Source organism: Panthera uncia (assembly GCF_023721935.1).
Source record: "Panthera uncia isolate 11264 chromosome A3 unlocalized genomic scaffold, Puncia_PCG_1.0 HiC_scaffold_11, whole genome shotgun sequence".
NCBI lineage: Eukaryota > Metazoa > Chordata > Mammalia > Carnivora > Felidae > Panthera > Panthera uncia.
The window spans coordinates 85078501-85095750 of record NW_026057578.1 but is presented as its reverse complement, the minus strand read 5'-3'; the positions used below and the strand labels follow the sequence as shown (position 1 = coordinate 85095750).

At 49.1% G+C, this 17250-nt stretch overlaps 1 protein-coding gene across 1 annotated transcript in view; it reads left to right on the top strand.

The window, feature by feature from the left end:
- TGFA (transforming growth factor alpha) overlaps positions 1-14643 on the top strand; it is a 113342-nt gene extending 98699 nt beyond the window's left edge. Inside the window, exons 4-6 of the mRNA XM_049651639.1 lie at positions 2712-2861; positions 5799-5908; positions 8060-14643. Of these exons, the coding sequence (XP_049507596.1) occupies positions 2712-2861; positions 5799-5908; positions 8060-8067 (268 nt within the window). The 3' untranslated portion in view covers positions 8068-14643. The remainder of the gene's footprint in view (positions 1-2711; positions 2862-5798; positions 5909-8059) is intronic.
- The last annotated feature ends 2607 nt before the right edge of the window (positions 14644-17250 follow it).

Sequence of the window (17250 nt, the reverse complement as noted above, 5' to 3'; positions counted from 1 at the left end):
AGGTGGCAGGAGGTGAGATGGGCAAGTGGAGAGTGGTAGGTGATCATGCATAGACCAGGCAGGTATGTCCATGTGCCTATAGGCCCGGTACTGGTTTATTTGACACTGGGGGGGGGGCGGGGGGGGGGGGGGGGGCGGCACATCTTGGGTCGGCTGGAACCTAGGTTATGGGAGATAAAGTGGAGAGGATTCAGGCCCTGCAGAGAGGGGGTGTCAAATACCAAAAAGTGGAAGTCCCCAGGGAGCCAACTGGGTGCAGGGTGAAAACTGAAGGTCAGGCTGGAACAGGGACCCCATACAGGGTTCTCTCTGGACTCTGACAGCTTCGATCTATGCGGCACCTCCACTGTTGCTTAGCCCATCAGCCTCCAGTCCAGTCCACTGTCTGCTTCCCCCAGTGGGAAGGGGCCAGTGCCTTTGTTTTCTCCACAGCCCACAGGTTGAGCTGTTTCTTGATTTTGACCTTCACATAATTTTGTTATTAAAACCAAACAAAAACCTGCCCGTGGCCCACAGGCCCTCAGTCTCCTCCCTCAGCCCAGGTCTGGGACAGTCAAGAGTTCTGTGATCTAGATCCTTTTTAAGGAAAGTCTTGCTAGAGATCCCCCTCTACAACTTTGTCCCTCCTGCATCTGGAGGCTGCTGTCTTATCCTCGGGTCTGTAGAGAACCCTACATGGTGCCCTGTGTCCTAGTTGGCCCTTCTCAGCTTCTTTACTTGCACCTTTGTTGAACCGAAAACTTCAAATCTCTTTTACCTTTTCAAGATTGGAGCCTAAACCAAAAGGCACGTTTGATCAAGAGCTTAACCTGTGGCATTCTTGCCCCAATCCCTTTTGAGTATGTGGGGGGAAGCAGCCTGATGAATGAGCAAGAATCCAGACTCTGGGCTAAACAGACCTGGGTGTGAATTTCTCTCTCTTGTCTAGCAGTGTGACACAGGCAAATGACTTTGACTTTTCTGTGCAAGGATTAAATAGGAAAACGTAGGTGAAATGTACAATAACCCTTAACAGAAAAGCAAGGGCCTGAATTCAAACTGAAAAAAAAAAAAAAAAAAAAAAAAAAAAAAAAACCTTTAAGAAAGGTATATAACAAGTGGGCTATGGGACAAAGAGCCCCCACAAAAGACTCTTCCATTAAGCAGTGCTAGAGACAAGCTTCTATGCTGTGGTAGTCCAGGGTGAAGCCTTAACCAGCAATTTTCGCAGTATCTCCTGTTTGTCACAAATCTTAAACTCTACACTACCGGTTCCTTTAACATGAAAATTATTACATTTTTGTTAACATTGAGCAAAACCTATGTTCCAGAAAAAGATACTGTGTTTATCCTGTGGCCCCAAGGATCCCTCTGGCATCTGGGGTCTGGTGGCCCAGGAGTCCAGGTGTAGGGGAACCACAAATGTAACGCCCCTGGGGCTGGCCCTGGGCACAATAGCAGGCAACCAGAACCCTTAATCCCCTTTTATTTCTCCTTGTTCTTCAAAGGCCTTTAAATCTAAAAGTGAAGGAGAGAGACTGACTACTTCATCAAAAGGTAGACTCTTGGGGGAAAAAAAAAAAGTTTACAGCTATCATTGCCATGGCTGGGGGGGGAAACCAAAACAAAACTTTAAATCCAGTGTGTGATGTTTGGTGCAGGGCTGCTCTTGGGGAAGTCCCCTGTGGGAAGGAAACTTCCCCACCTGAGAAGACCATGGTGATCAACCATTTTCTTTATAATAACAAAGTCACCCGAACAAAGGGACCTGTACATAAGCAAAGAATCTTCTGTTGAGAAGAACCCTATGCTTGGAGGGGGAAAAAATGCCTTCATCAGAAAATGAGCATCCCTTCCTTATGACTAGAACCTTTCCTGAGGGTTCGTCCTCCAAGAACCACTTGTGGCTGCCCCAGGATTGAGGGGGTGGGGAGGTTAGCATAAGCAAGAGTTATATGGAAGGAGTAGCAACAGCCTTCTGCACACAGGAGGAGGCTGTTACAGAAGCGAAAGAGCCCTTGGATACTAGCGATACCAGTAATAATATCCCCTTGTGTCAGTATTGCCCTTCACAGGCCATGTGCACGTTCAAGAGCATGGCCTCTTTTGTGCCCTTTACTGATCCTCCTCCAGTGGAATGAGGCCAGGTGGTGTTGGAAATGAGAAGCAGACTAGTGGCTTCTCAAGTCCTGCATTTCCCAGAGAGTGGCACCGGCCCCTACTTGAGTACGCCCCCACCCCCACCCCATGTGCCGGGCACTGGGTAAATGCTTGCAGGGCTAATTAAATGTGATGAAGAGGATAAAAAAGCAAACCACAGCCTGTGTCTCCCTCTGGGTTAGCGTGTGTTCTCTCTCTCACCATCGAATTCTGAATACACACACTTAGTTTAAAAATAACCTGGATTTTTATGAACTGCCAAAATGAACTTCGTGTCCTGAACACGTTTGCTGCCTTCTCTATCCCCACCATCTGACATGGTAACAATAATAATGAATGCTTCCACAGATGAGCAAGCCGATTAGTTACTCCTCATTCTCCAAGGAAGAGGTGCCCGTTCAGGGAAATGGCAGGGAGTTTGCTGATCCCTTTGCATCCAATAGCAGAGGCTGGAGGGGCCCCTTTGAGCTTTTCCTAGGGCTTTGGGTCCCTCTGGCCCAGCCTTCCTAGGGGAAGATGGGGGAACAAGACCTTCCATCAGAAGAGCATGCTGACATTCCTTTCTTCCCCAGCTGCCATTCTGGGTATGTTGGTGCACGCTGTGAGCATGCCGACCTCCTGGCTGTGGTGGCCGCCAGCCAGAAGAAGCAAGCCATCACCGCCTTGGTGGTGGTCTCCATCGTGGCCCTGGCTGTCCTCATCATCACATGTGTGCTGATACAGTAAGTATTTGCTGCCCCTAAGTTCGAGGCCCTCTCCGGGACATTTGCGGCATGCCCGGATAACAGGGCCACCTCGGCATGGTTTATTCTGTGGCGTCTGATTGGTGTCAGCAAAGCCAAGAGGAACTCGGGTAACAGCCAGGCTGTGTGAAGGACACACATCCTGGGAAGGTCCCCAGCAGTGAGTCTGCACATTGCTGGAAGCTGGCATAGAAGCAAAGGCACGTGTTCTCTCCTGCTGTTGGGTTTGGAGCCTTCAGAGTTGTGATAGCAATGTGCAGGTGTTCCAGAGGAACTAGAAATGGCTCTCAGCCTCATTTAGCAAGTGGCAGAGGTGCTTCCTCTCCGCCAAAGTCACTCTGCAAATCCCAAAGCCACGTCAAATGTCTTGGTTGTTATTTTGACAGGCTGGTGACAGCCCTTCCCCTTTCTCCATGTCTCTGCCCCTCCTCAGCTTCCAAAACTCAGTTTCTGCCCTGCTTCTTCCAGAACATCTTCCCGAGCCAGTAGACACCCTTTTCTTGGGCCTACTTGCTTGCCTGTATCTCCCAACGGGACTGCTCCACAAAGGGAGACACCCAAGTCCTGTATTTGCAGCAGCTGGCCAGATTTATTCCCTGGAAATATCTAGAGACCTCTAATTCACAGAGCAAGTCCTCTGAGAATTTATATCTAATTGGATATGCACAAGGAATCCACAGAATAACTAAAGGCTACCAGTCAGCTCGGTGTGGATTAACTCATGGCAGAGACTAGTGGATGGGCCATTCCGGCAAAGGCTGGAGTAAGCAGCTGTGTGTTAATGAAGGAAGCCAGACTTCAGCCCTCTAAGGTTGTCTGGAATTTGGACAGATAATTATGAGTCTCTGTCCTGTTTATTTATTGGTTTGTTGCTGTTGGGGCAACCTGGTTCTGGCAGTGAATGGAGTGCCCCTCAGAGCCATAGTTTCACATCCTTCTCCTGGCCCAAGCCAGCATTAAGTGGTGAGGGATGAGGTTCAATTGAGCTGGCCTTTCCTTCCACTTCAAGCAGTGTCTGTTCCACTCTCACCTGCCTTGGAAAAGGTGGTAGGCAGACAGCTGTGGTTGAGACTGGGGCAAAGCCCAGGCTCTGCCACTCACAAGGACAATTCTCATGACTAGCTGTGTGCACACCCATCATTTCCATAGTCCTATTTCTATGGCCAGGAGGGTTCCAGAGTCTTAGGAACAAGATTTGGTGCCTCCGTGAGCTTCTTCAAAGGGATTTAAAAGCAATTTTGCCAGATTCTCTGAAGACAGGGACAATTTAGGATTCCTGGGCAGCCTCTCTCATTCTCAAGGAGGCAGCCAGTCTCTCCTCTCTTCTGTATTTTCCCAGCCTATCCTTGCCAAAGACCAAGGTCGGAATCCCTGAGCCAGGGGCGCTTGGGTAGCTCAGTCAGTTAAGTGACCCTTGATTTCGGCTCAGGTCATGATGGTTGTGAGATTGAACCCTGCATTGGGCCCCACACTCAGTGTGGAGCCTGCTTGGGATTCCCTCGCTCTGCCTCTCCCTCTCCCTCCCCCTCTTTTCTTCTCTCCCTCTTCCCCCGCCTTTCTCAAAATAAATAAACATTTTAAAAAATAATCCCTGAGCCAGAAACCAAGCCCTCACCCCAACCAGGCTGCTGGTTGCCTAGGCATGGGGCCCTTCTGAGTTGCATAGTTGGTTGGGACCAGCTTATCTCATGCTAGAGGGACCTGGAGGCCTTGGTCTCACTGCCCTGTGATGGATGCTCCTTGTTAGGCAGTGACTGGAGTAAGCCCACTGCTAGCTGACTGCAAAAGAACAGTCTCTGGTGGATCTGTAATCAGATCCTCTAGATCCTTCCCGATCTTGGACTCTACAATCAGGAGGGCGCCATGTCGAGATGGACTGCTCTGACCACCATGGCAGAAGTATGTTGGGCGGAAAAGGTCTTGGGCTCCTTCTCGGCTCTGCTGCCCAAAGATTTGGGGGCCCTGGTAGCCTTCCCAGGACAGCACCAGGAAAGAGGGGCTAGGGTAGAAGTCATGAGATGCCACCAGGTACCAAGAGGGAAGCACAGCAACACGGGCTCGTTTTCTCACTTGACTCCAGGCCCATGTCCACCAGGAGACCCTGCCCAGCCCCGGTGGGCAGATGCATGGATTGTGCCCATGTCAAGGTTAGAATGAGTAGAAACAAAGTCCTCTGCAGTATCCCACAGGATACAGCTCTAAGTGTCTCTAGGTAATCAATGTCTTACTCCGTGCTTGCTTCTCTGCCCTCCTTTTGGGCTCCCTGACTCTTTTTTCATGCTAACTCTGCAAACTGTTCATTCCTGCCCACAGAAGAAGGCAGGAGCATTCATAACTCTGATGCTTCAGGACTCTGGGTGACAGAGGTTCACCAAGAGGTTGGGTTTGCCACAACTAGAGAATATTAGTCCTCAGAGATTCAAAACCACAGAGACTCATGACTCATTCTTTCATTCTTTCCACGGGTCAGTTCAGCCATGTTGCTGGCAATACTGATGGACGATTCCCTTCCCCAAGCCCTCACAGCCCTGCCAGCCTGAAGTGGCTGCTTTGTCCCAGTCCTGACAGCAGTGCTGAGGCTATTACTACATTTAGGGAGTCACCCAACTGCTGCTTTATGGACAGAGCAGCCGGGTGGGTGGTCAGGTTGCCCTGCAAGCCCAGAGCAGAGCTGTGCAAACAGAGGCGGTTCCTTGAAGTGACCAACAGGTGCTCTTGTTAGCTGGCCTCTTCCCCCAAAAGACACCATCCTGCAAGACACTCGGCCGCCTGCTGTGTGTGTCTGTCCCTCCAGAGGCCTCCACAGGAAGGCCGGTTCAGAGCCCAGAGCTGCCCAGCAGGCTCTTTAGGCAGACACTGCACCAGCTGAGCACTCCTGCCAGGCTCCCACCCAGCCCGTGTTCTCTGTGTCTGCAGCTGCTGCCAGGTCCGGAAACACTGTGAGTGGTGCCAGGCCCTCATCTGCCGGCACGAGAAGCCCAGTGCCCTGCTGAAGGGAAGGACTGCTTGCTGCCACTCAGAGACAGGTAAGGGGCTGCCTCGGGGAGGGGCCTTTTTCCCTTGGGAGACACAACTGGGTGGAGAAAGCAACCACCTTCTCCAGGGCAGGGCAGAAGTTCTTAGAGGGTGTAGCAGGAAGAGGGAGAAAAGGGAGAGGACATTTATCCTACCAAGTCAAGTTTAGTTTATTCTGAGGTATGTTTTACACAGAAGGAAGCTCTTTTGGGGCACCTGGGTGGCTGAGTCGGTTAAGCTTCCAACTTCAGCTCAAGTCATGATCTCAGGGCTCATGGGTTTGAGCCCCACATTGGGCTCCAGAGCCCGGAGACTGCTTCGGATTCTGTGTGTCTCTGTCTCTCTCTCTCTCTCTCTCTCTCTCTCTCTCTGCCCCTCCCTCACATGCACTCTGTCTCTCTCTCATAAAAATAAATAAACATTTTTAAAAATTTTTACAAAAGGAAGCTCTTTTATCTTTACTGGCCTGTGTGACCTTTGACAAGTTAATTAACCTCTCTGAGCATCTGTTTTCTTATTTAAAAGATGTGCAAATTGAATGAGTACCTACATAAAGTACCTAGTACAGTGTACCACAGGTTGTAGACACACAACCGATGTTTGTTCTCTTTCCCTTGAGAAAGTCCCCTTCCTTTTCCCATCGGTGAAATTAGGGATTTAACCTACAGGTCTCTCAGGACTCTTTAGCTCTTACATCCCGTGATCTTCGTTAAGCTTTGATGTCTGATGTTTCATGAACATTCTCACTGACACCCACGACGAATATCGGGCATCCCGATGTGGAACCAAACCTGCACCTCAGGAGTCCTCATCTGAGCATTACTAGCTTGGGGCTCACGGAGGCCAACAGCTCTTTTATCAAGACGAGTTCTGAAAAGTTGCACGTCAACAAATTTTTCTAAAATGCTCTTTTGACCAGCAGAGCCCATTATAAATTTAAAGTTCCTTTTCGGGAAGTAGTGAGACAAGAGACAGTCACCACAGGCTAATCCACCAAGAGTGACCTTCTCTAGTAAACAGTTGGCATTCCAGAAGCTCAAGGTTGCATGAACAGAGTAGGAAGAAGGGCAACTGGGAAGCTGGAGCACCGACGTGTTCACTAAACCTCCTGGCGGTCTGACCTGGAAGGTGCTGAAGGCCCAGGAGCAGGTTATTCAGGACCTGTAGTAATCATGCATGAGCAGGTCTTTTTAGTTAGGGGGCCCGCAACTCTTGAGGATGTTAATCCATCAGTCCTCGTAATGGCCTTCAGAGAAAGAGGATTTGTCAGTGATGTAGGTAAACTGAGTCTGCCAAAGTTCTGCATGCATCCCACCGTAAGTCCATGGGGGAGCTAGGATGCGAGCCAGGAACTCTGAAGACTCCACTCAAATCTCTCTTCCACTGACTCGGAGGACCATCCATTGAGCTAACGTGCTTCTTACTTTGTTATTTAGCACCAATGGAGAAATTATTTAAAATTTATAGTAGATTTTGTACTATTTGTGCGTACCTCAGCAGAGTCATTTAGGGTAGAGTAGTTTCTTATTAATGTCACTTCTCTACCCACATTTGGGAGGACATTAGCTTGGAGCCTCAGATGGGTCCGGCCTTCCAGAGGTGGGCACTGAGGCTAAAGCCCCCTCCCTGAGATGATGCATACCTCTCCACCTCCAGAGGAACCACAGGAGGGACCAGGGCAGGAAGATGTCCGGGCCAAGCTGGATTCTTGAGCTGTGGGGAGCTAAGTCCATGCTGCCTCCCGTGAGCCACAGAGGATGCCTCAGAGCCCCACCCACTGAGAAACAAATGGGTCCATTCTCATATGGCCTGAGGAGAAGCCATTCTGCCACCAGAGCCCTCAGCCAGCTCATTGGCTGCCCACGAAGCCACCCCTTACGGAGGCACCAGCACAGGCTGGGCTGACTGTCCTCCAGTTGAACGAAGGCCCTCATAACACGGTGCATCCCCATTCTCTTCAGCCTTTCCTTTGGCACTAAAAGTACAATTTCAGAAGCTGCTGCCCCTGAGGTTGAACCAGAGGACCTTGGACCTGGGCCTGACAGCCCCAGAGAACCCGGTGACATTGGCTGATGCATCTCCAAGTTTCTGTCCCAAGCTTGTCTTCCTAGCATGGCTGGGGTCTGGCATGCAAAACTTAACTTGTCTCTCCTTCCTTCCAGTGGTCTGAAGAGCCCAGAGGGAGTTTGGCCAGGTAGACTGCGGCAGCCTGAGGCAGAAAGGACTTCTTCAGGACGAGCCGACAGACCTTCCTACTCTGCCTGCAATCACCTGTGCAGCCTTTTTGTCTTTTGTGGGCCTTCCTTCGAAACTGTGTCAAGAACTCTGTCTGCTTGGGGTTATTTGGTGTGACCTAGAGAAGAAAACAGTGGACCACAGCTTAAAGACTGGTCAAAAAAGAATTGCAAAGGGGTGGACTTCCTGTTTACCTAGCTAAGGTGTGCCTCTGTCCTCACCTGAGCCCAGGTGTAGGTGTGGTTGCCTTCTGCCGGTCACGGAGGCTGGGCTATGTTTCTTTTTAATGGACTCCTCTCCCCACAATGGTGTCCATCCTGCCCAAAACTGGAGGTTGCCGTAGTTGAGTTTTTCCTCATCCGCTTATTGGAGAAGAAGGCGGAGGAAGGGTAACTGTTTGCCACATGAAGATGCCAAGGATAAGAGGAACTGTGTATGTCCTCTGTCTCTGTCCACGAGACCCTCAACCAGCCTGACGTCTTCCACAGACATACGACGCTGAGGACCTTCCCAAGCCATCGGCACCCTCGGAGATAATTTCTTATTTATTAGATGGATGATGGTTTTATTTTATCTTTAATCTCTTAAGTCGATGTAAAAAGCATCAAACCTTTTCAGACTTCTACATTAACGATGTATGTAATGCTGGCTGAAAAGTCAACTGACTGATTAGAGCTGGCCTCTTTGGGACAGCTAAGGCTTGGGGAAGGCCACCCAGGGGGGTGCAGAGATGGAAGCAGAGGACGGGTTGCTGATGAGAGCAAAGATTGGGTCTCAGAGGCCTTGTCATTTAAGACACAAAACAGGTAAAGGCCCCCCGATACATTCCAGTAGAAAAGTTAGCAAATCCAGCAGCAAAGATCTGTCAGCTTTGTTGGGGGAGACAGGAAGAGAGTGCCTGTGTGCCTCTACACAAGAGAAACACGGTACCACACTGCTTTGTGATTAAGCATGTTCACTTCCTAATGCGCCCTCCAAGTGCATGTTTAGAAACAGAGCACATGCGGAAAGCCACGGGCATTTGGGCCGCATTCGTGAAAGGGGGGCTAGGCATTTCCTTCCTATGTTGTTGCATGGTTGATTTGTTGCTTTATTTTTAAAAGGAGAAATTTACCTTTCCTATTTATTTTCTAGCATTAGGAAAAATATCCCAGTGACTTATTTTTCCCTTTTCCCTTCAGGATCCTGGTTTTATTAACAAAAACTCTTAACAAGTCACCTCCACCAGCGTGGACCTCGCTTTCCCTTGAGAGAAGGAGAAATTGTTTTCATGGGCATCTGGGTACATTCTGCCCCACTGGGCTTGCCTGTGGAAAGCACTGGTTCCCTCTCCAACTAAACAACAGTTCATCCCTAGCAATTTTCATTAAAATTTGGAAGTAGAATCACAGCAAAATAATATGTGAAGTCCTTATGTGAGGAAACTCTTGTTCACTAACATTTGAAAAATGAAAGATTTCTACCTATTAACTTCGTGCATCTAGCTCCACACATCATGAAAGGGACCTTTAAAATATGACAGGTTGGCTTAAAATTTCTGTCAGGTAGTTTTGTCCCCCTCTAATTCTTCTTCCCCAATCTGTGTATTTCGATGAATTTTCTCTTTATTCTGTACGACTGAGACAATTGTATGACCCGTGTCTTAGCTTTGGCACTTTTCTGGAATGATGCTGCACCTGAAGCAAAAGGAGCAGAAATGGGATCAATTCACCAGCTGGCCCACTGACGATATACTTGACACAGTTCCCGGGTCTTGATATAAAAGAATAGGTTTAAGCTTGCATTTCTTGGGTACATCCTACAGCAGCAGGTATGTGGGCTGAGGCCTAACTGTAGCATCTTGCTCAGAGACCAGTCCCATTGACACTGGTTTGTAGACCCCCATTTTCACTCCTCTCTCTCTCTCATCAGACCCTCCTGAAAGTCTGAGAGTCTGGTTAGAGGCACCAATGGCAGTGGAGTAGTGTGTTTTTAACTTGAGGTCACATTTTACTTAGAACAATCTTTCCTCAGTCTTTTAGAGACTATTTGAGATCTGACTGCCTTTAAAGAATATGAACTGATGGGAAATGTTTCGTTCAGCCTTCAGGCGTCCCAGAGCCTTTGCAGAGGTGTGGGAAGAGGATGCAAGCAGAGGGAACCTTCTCGGTTCCCTGAAGGGGCTCCACAGTTAGGGTCCGTGAAGGCTCTGATCCTCACATTACAGGTGCCAGCACCCCTTTCCTTGTGCCAGGGCAACCATGCGGTGAACCGTGCAGAGAAGGAGCGTGTGCCTCCCTGCAGGTGGCTCCCAAGTCAGTCCTCTGTAAACCAGTAGGTCTGAAAGAGTTGGAAGCAGAGGCTGGGGTGAAGGCAGGCCTCAATGGACCTTCGTCCATGCCCAGGATAGGAGAGCCTTGCTTCTTTGGTGATTTCTCTTTTAGAAATCAGGTGGCCAACAAGCATTGGATTCCTGTGCCATTTCATGGTGTTGATATTTTTTGGGTTAGCCCCCTTTTCAGGTTAAAAAAGCATCTTCTAATCCATCTTCACAGGTTCCCTGTGTTTCCTTGCCCTTTAGAAAGCCGAATATTACAGTTCGGGAATTGTTCCTGAGGCCCTTCCTGGTAAGGAGTCGCACACCTGAGAGTGGGGATCAGAGCCGCTTCCAGTGTCTATCTCAGGAGAAATGAAAAGCCCCCATTAGAAGGAGGGGGTGCTTCCAAATATTTTATGGAGCCTAGATTCTCCCACTGCTCTACAGGCTGTAACGTCTTTGAGCATACTGGCAGGAAACATTTTCTTCTAGACAGAAAGACCTATAGCAGCCAACCCTACTCTGGAAAAGATGCACCTGGACACACATGAAATCAAGCAAGATACGAGCTTGCCATGGTATCTGCTCCATCCAAGTGGGCAGAATGGCCCAGAGTCTATTTTCCTAAGAAAGGAGAAGGAGGTGTGATTGGTACCCCTTCACCAACGCGTTGGTGAGGGAGGAGGAGGTGTGGTTCTAGAACTTCTTGGGAAATTATGCTCTGCAGGTGGAGAAAAGTGTCTGTCTTCACCCAGGTTTTCCAGGGCCAGGTGGTCTCCGTGCACATGGGCCACTAGTCACTTTTCCAGGCAATTTTGGCAGAAATGGATTGGCAAGGTTCCGGCACCATTCAGGAGACCCTGACCTCCTAGTAGGGCCTGGGCCTCGATTTCTGCCAACCCACTCAGCCAAGGAAGGTGGAGGCTTCAAAAGCCCAGGACCAAAGGGGACATCACAGAAACAAGAGGAACACATATGTTTGTTCTTAATGTTGGAACGTAAGACCTGTTCTCTGCAGCCACTGGTTTTACCAGGCTTCCTGAAAGATCTAGTGGTGAACATACACACAGTACTGAAAAACAGCCCCTCTCCCTGGTATAGTAACTTACTGAAGTATTCAACTTTTCATTATCTTTATTATAACAAACCTGATGCTTTTTTTTATTTTTAGAACTTGTTACTCTGACTTCTGTATATGTTGCACTGAAAAGGTTAATATTTAATGTTTTAATTTATTTTGTGTGATAAGTTAATTTTGATTTCTGTAATGAGTTAATGTGATTAGCAGTTCTTTTCCTTAATATCTGAATTATACTTATTTAAAGAGTAGTGAGCAATATAAAATGTAGTTGTGTTTTTCAGTCATGTGCATTGTTGTCTAGTTGTACTGTTTGTACCTTGTTTGGAAGGATGAAGGAATGAACTCTTTTTTTTTTTTTTTTTTCCTAAATCAAGACTGGAGCTTTTCTTTCATGAGACTGGCATGTTGCTGAAAAGCAAATTAAGAATTTTCTCTGCAAATGTGAATGATGAAAAAAAATTAGATGCTCTTTTGCAACATGTGGGGATACTAAAATTAACTACAGTTGATCCCTGTCTGCTTGAAGAAATCAAATCCTCCAAAGTTCCCAATATATGTCTTTCATCCACTATGGGTCTGCCAATATGCTAAATAATGCAGAGGGAAATATAAAACACACAATCCCTGCCCCAAAAGAATTGAGATCTGCCTGAGAGACTGACATGCAAAAAATAGTTCTGGACAAATTCCAGACAAAATACAAAGCCTGAAATTGTAAAGTAGAGAGCATGTGTTAACAACTGTGGATCTCCAAGTGTGGTCCCCAGCCCAGCAGTGTCTGTATCACCTGGGGCCTTCTTGAGTCTCTTAGGAATGCAAATTTTCATGCCCCACCCCAGGGTGTTAAATTCCAGAGTTGCCCCACTCCCCCTCCATATTCTAGGTGATTCTGATACATGAGCAAGTTTGAGAACTGCTGTGCTATAGGACTCAGCAAAGGGCAAGTTAGTGTGGGGCCATAGTTTTTAGGAAAAGCTTTATAGAGGCTTTGCAGAGGAAGTGAAGTGTAATTCAGTTCACCTCTTCAGTGTTCAAAGTTAACAGCCATCAGAACATAGGGGCTTGAATTAAGGCCTGCATTTATTTGGATCTTCTCTGCCTAGCCTCATTGAAGGGAAAAACAGGCCTGTCCACCCCCTACCATACCCCCACTCACCCACCCCGTTCCCCGCTGCCCAGTTTCGAACTGTAAGGAATAGAAACTGTTCTGTCAACCCAGTTTGTACAAGCCTCGCTTGCACGTGCAATCCCATGTTTAAGCCCCTGCACTTCCAACCCGTGTGTGGACCTCACATGTGCAGCATACGAGGAGCTCATGGAGAAGCAGCAGATAGTGAAATAGTTGTGGAACAGCGTGAGATCTTGGTCCCAAGGGATGCTCGGCTTTGGTGGCAAAGGTGAGCCTGTAGAGCCTGTGGTCCAGGCCTCGGAGGGCTTGGGATGTGCCTGATTTACGAGATGAGAAGCTGGGCAGCTCCTTGTCCCCAGTGCACTAGCTTGGGAGCTGTCCCTCCACAGCACCTTTACCCATCTCTGAGGAGACAGAGACCTGCTACCCGAACTTGGCATTCCCCTCTTGGCCCTATTCTGTCTTGAGGGACCTCTTCAGGCCCTATTTCTAACCCATGGGATTTTCTTCTTGTCCCCCTCCTTCTCCTCCCTGATTTCCAAGCCCTCTGGCCAAGACTGCCTCTACCAGAGCCTGGTGACTGCCCCTGGCAGGTGCACTGGGCTGTCCAGGATGCCGCAGGCAGGACCTTTCCAGAGAAAAAGCACCTATGAACTCTGAGTCAAGCCAAACCAACCTTTCCTCATTTACCCAGGTGACTTGCAGTTGCCAACTTGAATCTGTGATCTGGACTGTTCGGGACTAGTCATTTTGAATTCTGTTGGCCCAAACTTCAGACCCCCGTGTGCCCCACCTCCTGCCTAGCCCCGTTTTGGGGTGTGTGTGACCTAGCCTTGCCTCCTCTCTAACTCGGAGCTCTTTGCACAGCAGCCGCCTGGGGATTCTAGCACCAGCATCCCTTCCTCTGTCTTCTGAAACTCCCTCCTCCACATTGGCTCTCTGTCAGGGCTTGCTACCTCCAGGAGGCCCTGAAGTTTCTGTCACAGCCTTTCACCTTCAAAAATAGAGAGGATGTGTTCGTGGTCACACAACCTGGGTCTAGCAGTGTCTTTTCCTCCAGGCTAGTTAGTGTCTCCCACCCAGATCAATCAAATTGTAGAATCTGGGGGGACGGAACTTGGGCATCTGTTTAAAATCTCTCCTGGAGATTCTGACCCAATCCCTACTGCTCTCTAAACACACCACACCCCAGGGAGCAGATGGCACAGGAGGGGTTTGGTGTCTGGAGCTGAGGGTGCCTGGTACCCACTCAGGGCGATCCCCCCAGTCCATGCTTAAGTACCCCTTCCATCCGGCAGATGGTAGACCTGGGGAAGCATGGAGGCTTGGACCTCCTTTCAGGTGGGATCATCTATGGTAGAGAAGTGAGAAAACTCTTATGGGAACAAGAGCCTATAAGGAATACCATGTGACTAGCTTGAGGTCATGCACAAGTGGGTGATGGTCTTTCAGGGGCCAAATTTTGCAACTGGGAATAAAAAGCGTGACGTTTAAGCTGAAAGGGAAACAGGAGAGAGAAAGAAAAAGCAAAGTGTCCACAGGACATTTCCTCTAATGGAAGCTTCAGGCCCTGGTGTGCAGCTGCACAGGTCCCCTGGGACAAGAGGATGCCCTGTGTCATGAAGTCTCCAGGGCAAGTCCAGGTCCCGCCCAGGAGCCCCTCCAAGGAGTTCAGAGGAGAACAGTTGAGAGTGGGACAAAGGAACCACTCCACTACCTGGGGCTAGGCTGCCCCACATGTTCCAGAAAGGGATTCCACAGGTCTGGAAATGTGACATCCCCCAAGGGCTGTGCTGGGAGGGGCTGGTATCCTTTAAACCCTGTCCTGTCATACAGCAGAAAGCTGAATGACTCTCCTGCCTTTGTAAATGGAAACCCTGAACCCCAGCGAACCAGAGCGCAGGGGTTCTGGACCTGTGTGGTGGAGAGAGGCTGGAGGCAGAGACCTGGGTTGGTTGCAGGCCTGCTTCTTGCTGGCCTTGCTACCCTGGCACGTTACTGAGCCCCCAGTGCCTACCTATCTAGCTCCTGCATGTTTCATTCAGGGAGCTGTTGAGATAAAGTTTACAAATTCCCACTTGCTCAATCTGAATCTTGTAATCAAGAAAATCTAGTGTGACCCTAAATGCCACTAGTATATTATCCAGTTCAAGGGAGGCCCCACTCTCTGATCCTCTACCGACCTTCAATTCAAGGTAAAAGAAGGCATAGGGAGGGGATGTGTCATGAGGAAAATTTCCAGAGAGTCAGTGGCAAATGGGGCCATAATCAGAGGGTCAAGTTCCCAGTGGTTAAGGACCCAGAGGAGTGAGGAAACTGCCCTTGGACATAGAAGGTTGCTCAGTGTGACCTCAAAGAACAGGGCCAGCAACAAAAAGGTTGATTTCTGCTCAACAGGGTCTTTTTCATCGCCAGAACCTCTTCCTGGGCTAGCGTACTCCCTGACACCAAAGTGGCCAAGCAGAGGCTGGGTGACCGCCAGGGCACAGGGGGTCCCCTGCTGGGCTAGAGCCTGTGCTGGAAAAGCCTCTGGGGTCCAGTCCACCTCCAGCGCTCGAATTACCACCTCTTGCCCAAGAGTCCATGGGTTACCAGTGCTCCAAGACTTCACCTCCCACAGCTCCCTTCTGGAATAGTCTATGAGCCCAGACTTGAGCCTCTGCCCTCCCTGTGCCCTGCTATGAGTCCTATAGCCTCCCAGGGCTTCCTGGTGATGGAGGGGCATCTCAGGCCTGCTCAACCCCTTCGCTCCCACCTCCTGGCTTTTGAGCCTATAGCTTAACCATCCTTGGGAGGGGGGGGGAGGCCCACACAGCGACCACAGTCCAAATGACTCTCAGGAGAGGGCCTGTCCAAGCTCTCTCTATCCCCAAGTGCCAAGGTGTGCTGGTGATGTGCTCTCCCATATCCACTGTACACACTGTACCCCTGTGGACAGGCTGCCCAGGGCCCTCCCAACCCTGTGGCTTCCAGCATGGCCCTGGGGGAGAGCCGAGGTTTTTCATCCCCACTGCCTCCCTGCTCCACAGTAATTACAACCCAGGACTGGGCCCTCACCACACTTCATTTACACCACTTCCTCCCCTCACCCCTTCAGCCCAAAGGCTGTTGATGGCTTCCCACAACTAGTTCACCTCTGCGATCTTTCCCTCTCCTTGCTCTTCAATTTCCAAGAATGTTTAATGGGAGGCAAAAAATTCAAATGCTTCCAGGAGTGAAGCTGGTAATCAGAATCAGTGGGACTGCTCACTGGAAGCGTGAATGCCCTAGTCTAGGAATCTGGAGAGGAAGGTGGACCTTGTGAAGAACTGGAGGGCCCAGACCTCTTCAGAAGGGGGCGCCACTCCTCCCCTCCGGTTCCTCGTGGATATCCTGCACAGTGGCCAGATTTGCCATTTTTTCAAGAGGAGCAGAGAATCTGGACTTTTTCATAAAATATCTCTATTTCTAAATGTGGCCCAAATTTATAAACCGCTCTGTGACCCCACCAAAATCTGTCTGCAGGTCACCATCCACAGTTGCTGTTCGCAGCTTCCACTCTCAAGCTGTTTGCTTGTCTCGGGCTCTGCCAGGCCTCTTCATGCCTCTCTGCCTTGGCAGTTCTCTTTGCTGAAAATGCCTTTTTTCTGCTCCTCTCTCTTAGCACGCTTCTGTTCCTTCCAGAACAGAAGGCTTACGCCTCACTTTCTCTCTGAAACCTTCCAGGAGCCCCCATACAGAGCCTTCACGCTATGCAGACTTCTATTACTGTGCCTACCGCCGCCATGTTTGTTGACAAGTCCTCCCCAAGTTGTCCTGTGCCCCAGGTCATGAGCTTCACAAGGTCAAGCACTCCTATCCTCTCTGTCTTTATAGCCAAGCATTTACCTAATGCCAGAGACACTGAAGGTAATGCAGTAACATTTTGTGTAACAAAAGCATCAGATATATTGATGGACCCAGGTATGTCTCCTGAGGCAGAGGAGCAATGTCATATGGGACGACTGGGTCCCGCGGGGCCAGGTTATTAGATGAAGGGACTTGGTATTGACTACCACAGTCAGACACCTCACAAGTCAAAAGGTCATTGTGACCCTCCCTGGCTCCCTATCTATCATGAAAAGCTTCCTTCTAGGCAAAAATATATTACACGTTCTGACCAGTGGTTTACCAAGAACTCTGTCACAGCCCAGGTGGATGTGACAGGAATTTTTTTCCCTCTTTTTTCTTCCATGGCTGTATTAAGATATAATTGACATATAGCTTATGTAAGTTTATGGTAGACAGTATGATAATTTGATGCATACGTTTATTGCAAAGTAACTACCACGTTTATTGCAAAGTAACTACCTCCATCCTCTCACATAATGACCATTTTCGTGTGTGTACCGAGAACACTGCAGATCTCATCTATCAGTAACTTCCAAGTATATGGTATATGATACAGTATTGTTAACTATAGTCACCATGTTGTACATTGGATCCCTAAAACTTATTCCTCTTATACTTGGTTGATTGTACCCTTTGACCAACATCTCTCCATTTCCCCCACCCCACCCCCGGCTCCTTGCAATCACCATTGTACTTCTTCCCGTTGCTCTGAGTCCAACTTGTTTAGATTCCATATAGAAGT